The following is an 8,377-nucleotide window of genomic DNA, read 5'->3' on the forward strand; positions in this document are numbered from 1 at the left end:
TTAATCGCGTTTGAATGAAATCAGCCGACGTTGCGAAAAGATAGTACCAGTCTCTGAATTGTTTCGAAGTAATTGAAATGTGTCCTTCTGTACCGTTTGTAGTGTTTTCTGTCGATCAATTTGTTGGGCGTGGTTCAGAGTGGACAGCTTGAACGACAGAAACAGGATGGCTACGTTCATCGAAAAACTGGCACATTGCCTTTGATTTTTCGGAAAAAATCAGAGTCGTCACTGCATAAACAACAGAAAAGGTGATGGATGCAAAGATGATCGGTGGCCAGGTTTGTAGTTAACACTGGCGCAAAGACCTTTGCCTTCAATTGAAATTTTGGTGTCTAGAAAAGTCAGAGAAGTGAAATCGCAGCAGACCACCGTGATACATGATGCTGTGCCGGAACCAGTCGACCCCATCGCCTGAAGAAGACATGCAGTAAGCAGTCAAAACGTGAGACAACAGAACCGATTTATATTATCAAGTGAAAAGAAGTTTGTCCTGGCCAAGGAAAAAAAAGTCGCGAAAAATTTCAATTGCAAGTTGGCTGTCTTTAATGTATGACGTTTTGATGATAGGAGCCATAATTTTGTCTAAATTGCTGGAAATAAGTTCAGTGAGACAACTTAAGGCAGAGACGATGGGTCGACTGACTTAACTCACTGGGCCAAGACTAACTATCAATCCCCACGAGTAATGATTATAAATTGCCTTTGTTAACACACTACTCTGTTAACTCGGTTAAAAACCCCCAAGTTAACCTTCTCTTTAAGTAATGAAGCCTCACCAAGGTTAGTGAGCTCTTGCCATGAAACCGAGTTTAGCTGAAAGAACAGAACAATCTCTAAAGAACAAAGTGGTCTGATTTCAATACAGTTTTGACTTATTTTCTTGGGTCTTCGATTAGACTTTGGCAACGAGTTCCTTGTCACCAGGCTTTTCATTCTTCGGTTGGCATACTTCGTTCTGTAACAGATTTTCTACAGTTGGTTGGTTGTGAGTCTCTACTAGAGTGAGGCACACAAAAGCAGCTGCTAAAGCCAAACCAGCCATTATTCCAAATGGAAGAAACCTGTGGACGGTTAGCTGTTGAAAAAAGGAGGTTGAGGTTTTAGAACAGACGACAAACATCCCCGTTTGTTAAATTACACCTCTCTCCTTTCAAAGTTGAGATTTCCTCTCATTGTCGCCCTCGTTACCACAAGTATCAAGGGATACAGATATTGTGATTAGTTTCATAGAAGGAATACAACGAAATCCATCGTAACAGCTAAAAATTCTAAACGCGTGGACTGAGATAGGTGTTAGGGGTGGATAAATTGTCGCTGGTGCCTTGCTGGTGACTCTTTGCTGTTCTTAGCAAAATGTGTTTATTCAGCTACGTATACCCTGTTTAGACATGCTGCATTGTACTTTGAGACGCTATTTGCGATTCAAGTAGTAGCAAAGGTTATGCTCAGTGGATATCACTTCCCAACTAAAGTAAGAGGACTACCTTTAGAAGATATGAGTATGCTGCACACTTACCAAAAGCGGAGCGAAGGCTGACAATAAAGCGCTTACACGTGCAGCAGCCGTTGATGTACCCATGGCAACATTCCTTTACCAGATCATCGAAAAAGTAAAAACAAGATGAGCATAGGGCACTTCAATATAAGTATAGCCTCACTTAAGTGTTGCCTTGTTACGGGGCTCTGCACGAACACATAAGAAGTTTCTACAATAATAAAGAGTAGTCAGTTAATGCGCAAATAGCGTCTGTGAAATGAAAAGAAACAGCTACTTTGTCTTCTACACTTCTAAAACCTCAAAATAAAAGAGAAATGAAATAAATTAATCGAATTCGTGTCGAAATAAAATGATATTATGATGAAAGGAAAAAGAGAGTTTGTTTTTCCCTATGGTGACAGAATTTGCAGCGGATCACCTTATAAAATCCTTTCAGCAGTGCTGGGCCACTTAATTACCTCAAAGTTGTCGGAAACATCTCTGCAGTGAAAATGTAGATCAGTGTGAATGCGATGGAAACAGCAAGCCTAGCAACAACCATGGACATGAAGATTTTTCCAATCAGATAACCTGGTAGCAAAATTCAAGCGTTAACTCTTATCTGAGAGAGAGTATCGTTCTTTATGCCGCTATACTCAGTTATGATACAAATGATCATCAGTAGAACTATGCAGAAGTATTGACAGATAGTCGAACCAACCCTAGCCTGGCTCTCAGTAGACTTGATTTAAGCCGTTTTCCCAATCCAGGTCCGCGATCCTCTTAAGGGAGGCACGAGCACGAGCGTCTGGCATGCGCACGGGGATCAATTTTGGTCGGCTCGCGCTGATTTCCCGCGCAAAATTTCAAAGGAAACAAAAGAAAAAGCCGCTCTCTTGCAAAATATCCAAAAAACTGTAACGTTAATGGTTATCTGCTGAAGGATAGAAAGTAGGGAAAGGAAAAAGGTCGAGACTTTTCAAAAACGCAAAGTTTATCCGTATTGACAGGCATCTTGTTGATTTACGATTTGATTTTTGGCTTCATCCAATGAGTTAGATGCTTTTAAAGGCCATTGCTCCCTAGCTTGTTAGTGAGACAGCTTGTTTCTGACAGCATAAAAGTACGCCTCTTAGCTATCACGAAGTTTGCATATGCGTAGACGTTTGACCGCTGTATTCTCCTGGCCCTTCGCAGTACGTTATCCTGTTATAAAATGGTAAAAGGTGGAATTTTTACCCCGACATGGTTCTTACGATGCACATATCATGTCTGTGGATAAGACCCCAATTTATAATCAGAAGGAAAACTCTGAGAATATTCCAACACAAGCTATCTACATAATAAGTCTCTAAAATTTCATTTTCATTACATCTATGTTGAATTTTGGAAAACCCATCAATTAGTAAGGTTCATTTTACCTTTGTCGTCATCATTATCTGATAAAAGAAGTGCCCCAATTGCTCCCACAGCCGACAGAATAAACGATACCACAATGATAACCTTTCGACGAAATCTAGACATAAAGATGGGAAATGAACAGCAACAGGGTAAGATAAGAATCCGATCATGATCATGATCATGTTCAAATTCGTAATAAAAACGTTAAGAGCATTTGAAAGCTAAATTAAAAAAAAAAGCATATAGTTGTCAGGTGATACAACTATCGATTAATTTACCAGTAAATATGGATTCATCCACTTAATGACTGTTTTCTGTTGATTGATAAATTGATTGAGTTACTGATTTGATGATGATGAAGAGGGTAAGTTTCTATAGAAACTAAATGCTGCGTCTTTTTGGGGGTATTACAAAGTAATTTTCTTCTATCAACCGAGTTTATGATGCAGTTTGACCATTAAAGAGAGTTTCTCAGTGAGTCTGACGCTTCGAGCGTTAGCCCTTCGTCAAAGTGAATGAAACGCTAACACGACGGTGGCAAATTCCAAATTACATATTCAACTCATTTGATAAAACTAAATTATCTGATTTAATGATGGATTGATTCAACGATGGAATAATCATTTTGTTAAATAGCTTATTTCATTTTAGATTTTACTACCTGACCGCCAAAACAGCAGATAGAGGGTATGCGATTAAACCAGCAACAGCAGCAACGACTACATTGATGTAGACATTACCCCCAATAAACGGTGCGCTGAAAGCTGTCGCCCAGTAAATAAAAGATACTGCAAACCTGTTTCAGAGGAAACAAAGAAAATAAGCAGTTGTGAAGATGATAATAAATTCAAAGAATTCTTAAGCTGAGTTCAAAAGATTATTGATTTGAGAGGATGCTTACATCAATTATAAAAGCTTTAGTGGGGAGATAAATGTTAGGAAAGATGATGTTATCCAGAGAATGACTGAGGCATACACGGAGAAAGGGAACTCCGCCCAAATGCTCCCAATAGCAGCTTATCATACGATCTCCGATTACTGCACTTCGGGCGCTCTACCACTAAGCAACAGCTTATACTCTCTTGCTATAGGAGACTGGTGGCAAGCTAGGTAAGTAAGGATGAACGAAGCAAAATAAGGGAGAGTTGATAAAACATGTGTATCATGAAAGATGTAGGCAATGACTTGCAGCTGTGGCCTGTGGCAAGGCACAGCTTATCAGCTGAAGAAAGGGGTAAGTTTCTAAAGAAACTGTGGTGCTACGCCTGTGGAAGAAAAAAACAGGGTAGTTTAGTATTATCAACTGAGTTGATAACGTAAATTGGCCACCGTAAAGAGTTTAAAAGCTGACGTTTCGAGCGTTAGCCCTTCGTGAGAGCGATCCATTCTGAATAAGGGCTAGCGCTCGAAACGTCAGCTTTTAAACTCTTTACGGTGGCCAGTTTATGTTATCAATTTTGTTGATAATACTAAATTACACAGCTTATCAGAGTTTATTTGATGTTTTTTACCTCAGAACTACTTTTTACATTGATTCCAGAGGGCAAAAAAATAAGGAAGAAAACTTACCACATGAGCCAAGACGCAAGTGTCCTGTGAACCATTCCAGCTGACATAAACAAATCAGGGAAGTCACCAAGTCTTTCAATCTTCTCATCATTGGGCAAATGTATTGCTTCTTCTGGCATGCATTTACCATTCACCTTAGCAACTTTACTTAGTATGTTCCTCGCTTCCGTCACACGACCTTTCTTGAGGAGCCAACGGATGGACTCTGGAGTAAAACTAAAGAATATGGAATGAGTGAAAAAAACAGATAACTATACAATCGCTGCAATCTATTAGAAAAAGCAGATTGTGATCTAGACCAACACATTGAACACCCCAAGAGCTAGAAATAAATGAATAGATTACTAAAACAGTCCGAGATACCAGAAAGTTTCAGTAAGAGGAAATAGATTTGAGCTTTAATCTGCGAGATATTTTAGTAATTTCCTTATTCATTCAGTAATAGGTGAGACTTTGTTAAACTCAAGGAACACCTATGTATGCATCGTAGTCAAAAGATGAATGAGTTAAACTAATAAGGCTGTAAGTTAGATACCTCATTGGGTTAACTACGTCACCTTCGTTAAATACAGAATATTGTATTGTATTGTACTATGCAATGAGTGTGCAGGGTGAGAGCTGGCTGACCTCTTACACTGATAAAGAGATTACTTAAGAAGAATGTGTCATTGTGAAGGGGCCTTTGCTACTCATCAACGCACTGAAAATGAAAAGAGCTACTCACAACCAGCCAACTACAAGTATACCCCCAGGAATTCCTGTGACGATAGTCAGAAGCCTCCAATCTCTGATGGCGTAAGCACATCCGGCTAACGCCTGACTTCCCACAGCAATACCAGTCCAAACGAGTGCTCCTGCGGCACCTCTGTGACGAATCCCAGAAAACTCCATTGCCAACACAAACACAGGGATGCTGTACCCACCTGTATGTTAAAAAATAAAACTAAAATGGAGAAAGCTGTTCACTTAATTTCCAACGGCCTTCCGTAGTGACTTGTAAGTATTGTTTTTAATTTTTCGGAGGGGGAAGTAAGGGTTTAACCTCGTCGTTTTTGGATCATGGGGTTTGAGTATTCAGGCAGAAGTGCGTCCAAACGAAATATCTTCGTGCTGAGGACTAACCCTCTTCGCCTTTTATGTATATTTTTGTTAAACAAATTACCCCCTGGTATTCCCTACACGAACAGCATGTTACACCCTCTAATAACCTCACTAAGAACATAACCAGAAGCAGCTAAACATTTTAAAATGATTCCCAACTCTTCCGTATCATTCAAGCAGGTAAATCTCCGTCCCCAGGAATAACTTCATGGGCTCGACTGTCACACTAACAATGGCAAGCTACTAGAAGTAAATGCAACGTACCCAGCATGAAGCCAACTATGCTACGGCAAAGGGCAAAAAACCAAAACGTTGGAGCAAATGCGGAAACAAAATTGAACAGCCAGCAGAAAAAGCCACAGATGAAGAGTGGCCGCTTCCTTCCAAACTTGTCTGACAAAATACCTATGACAATACTGCCAACAAAGAAACCTGCGAAGATCACAGAGGTTGATACGAATCCCCAGGAGCCGCGTTCACAAACAAGGTCGAACTGTGATTTTGAAAAAAAATTAGATGTGTGAATTGCCATCTCATCAGATATGACTGCTTTGTCTAGACCTTAAAGCTTATCAACGGAAGGCTTACAACTTTAAACGGAGTAACAGGAGTGACAGAGGTTCACAGATATGTTTCGCATATATGATTTTCACATATTTACTGCATACCTGCTGTCAGAGGGTATTTTGCAATGTAAATTATATAATAAGCTCAGTTATGTACGCATTCTGATTGGTTCTCACTTATGATCTATTGGAGGACAGACGTATAGATAACGTCATTCTTAAAACTTTTTTAAATTCTTTATTATATAAAACAAATAGATTCCAAGTTGCCGTGCGTCTGTTTAGTAATAGATCACAGAGGACGTCAAAATGTGGTCTATTACTGAACAGACGCACGGAAACTTGGGATCTATTGGTTAAATATATTGTCATAGGGTTTATGGGGTTTTCATAAGATACAGATTTATGCTTGAATTTTGCCGTATACATAGCCGGTTCATTTATCTCTCCTTGCCATTTTCCGACTGGCGAGAGTCCGTATCTTGACCGACCCTCCCTGGGCATGGGTAGCAAGAGACCGGAAATAAATATAACTCTCCTACCCTTTTACGAGTGTGATTTGAAATGTAGGCGCTTATGCCTAATATTCGAAATTCGGTCTCATGCCTTGATCGGCAATTTCTTAATTTTGTTCCTGAATTTAGCCATAGCAAGAACAGCAATTTTCGAATTCCCGAATTAGTAAGTCTTTGTTTGGCAGCAATTATGTCGTTTAATAATCTCCATGTGATCTCCATATACAACCCCATCTGCAACTCAAATGTATAGTTCACAAAAGGAATTTGATCAGGTTTAGTGCAAACCTCAGTGACAACTGATGTGAAGTCATCCTCGAATCTCCAGTCTCTCCTTGAAATGTTACATCTGTATTTGTATCTCTCGTCTCTGATACTAATGCTGTCTGTGAATGGGCAAGTGGAGTTGTTTACGCATTTCCAGTTGGGTTCTGAAGCTATAAACACCATGATCATCACTGGCACAGCCCACCAAAATAGATAACACAGATTGAAAAACAAATTGAGCGCAATCTGAAAGCGACCAAAACTCCCAATTCGTTCAAAAAATGTATCTGTAGTCAGTGCCATTGCAAGCTTATACAAAACAGCAAGCATAAGAAATAAGATTTTGGCTATTGAGTTACATGAAAAAGCTCTGGAATCCTATATGTCACATTCGTGACCGCATAAACTTCCTGCCGTGTCAGACCCTTGTGCAAGCCTAAATTATGTAACACTATACATTGGCTAGTCACGCAATCATGCAAGGGGTTCCATGTGTTGGTTTTAATTATCTGTGTAAATGCTTCAACGTTCAGACCTGATGACCCAGAGTTTTCAAGAATTAACGGAGGAAATTTTTCATGCATTGAACGCTAATGAAGGCTTGTACCAATGGATTGCGCAGTCACCAATACTGTTACCACAGGCGGCCCAAACATACTATAAGAGATTTCGGGGTTTCCCATATGTGAAGGTCATTAGCAGAAATATCTAATTTACTGAACACGTGTATCAACTGAAGTAGTGCAAGCTAACATTTAGGAACTAACAAATGTTTCTAACTCGACATATCAATAGTACTTTAAACTTCTGAAATGACAGTATTTTTCAGGGATCTTAAACACCTAAAACTGAATGGCGCGTTTCAACGCCTCCCTTTAAATTCTCTACAGGATTTATTGTTCAAAACACAGAGGAAAAGTTGCAGATTTTTTTTATAATAAAAAAGATACAAAAATGAGGAAGTAGAGGAAGGTTGCTCTTAATCAGCCTCGTTTCCATGTCCTAGAGGGGTTCCAAATGGCCATGAGCCGAAATTTTCCACGCAAAATAGATTTTAATCTTAAAATATCAATCTCATGATTAGAACCTCTAACCAAGCATGCATGCAACATTTGAGCCAAATCGGTGAATCTACCGGTACGACCCTAGTCTGACATAAACGTAATGTCATTATGGATATTCTCCATACTGTTCTTTAGACATTTTCTACGGTGATGACAAGGAGAGTTTGTTTACCGATCAAAAGCTTCTTTTTTGGTGATCATTTCCTTCATTCTCCTGACCTTAATGTGTGATTCAGGGCTGATATTGTGAGGAGACATTAGATGTTATTAGATGCTAGTCACTCTTAGGGTTTGAAGAGTTAACAGCAGTAGTGAAAATAAGGCTTGGAAAAAAAAAACTGAGGCCTGTGCGGGATTTGAACCCATACCTCAACGACACCGGTGCAGTGCTCTACCAACCGAGCTGACCGATTA

General features: G+C 39.5%; 1 protein-coding gene across 1 annotated transcript; it reads right to left on the reverse strand.

The window, feature by feature from the left end:
* Positions 1-522: 522 nt before the first annotated feature.
* LOC149049234 (solute carrier family 22 member 15-like) lies at positions 523-7,252 on the reverse strand. Its single transcript, XM_089199179.1, has 9 exons — positions 6,921-7,252; positions 5,816-6,044; positions 5,175-5,373; positions 4,451-4,666; positions 3,543-3,677; positions 2,902-2,996; positions 1,960-2,071; positions 1,520-1,592; positions 523-1,078 (listed from the first exon to the last, which is right to left on the reverse strand). The coding sequence occupies exons 1-9, from the start codon at positions 7,227-7,229 to the stop codon at positions 896-898; spliced, it is 1,551 nt and encodes a 516-aa protein (XP_089055305.1). The 5' UTR covers positions 7,230-7,252; the 3' UTR covers positions 523-895.
* Between the last annotated feature and the right edge of the window lie 1,125 nt (positions 7,253-8,377).

This window comes from Pocillopora damicornis, chromosome 3 (genome assembly GCF_964200805.1).
Source record: "Pocillopora damicornis chromosome 3, jaPocDami1.2, whole genome shotgun sequence".
Classification (NCBI taxonomy): Eukaryota; Metazoa; Cnidaria; class Anthozoa; order Scleractinia; family Pocilloporidae; genus Pocillopora; species Pocillopora damicornis.

What these genes read in the sequence shown, in the direction of transcription:
- LOC149049234 (XM_089199179.1), bottom strand. Translation starts at nt 7,229, where the DNA reads ATGCTTGCTGTTTTGTATAAGCTTGCAATGGCACTGACTACAGATACA. An exon ending in AGATAATGATGACGACAAAG is followed by an intron (nt 2,072 to 2,901) that starts GTAAAATGAACC and finishes TTTTGCTACCAG; the next exon opens with GTTATCTGATTGGAAAAATC. An exon ending in CAGCCTTCGCTCCGCTTTTG is followed by an intron (nt 1,079 to 1,519) that starts GTAAGTGTGCAG and finishes TTTTTTCAACAG; the next exon opens with CTAACCGTCCACAGGTTTCT.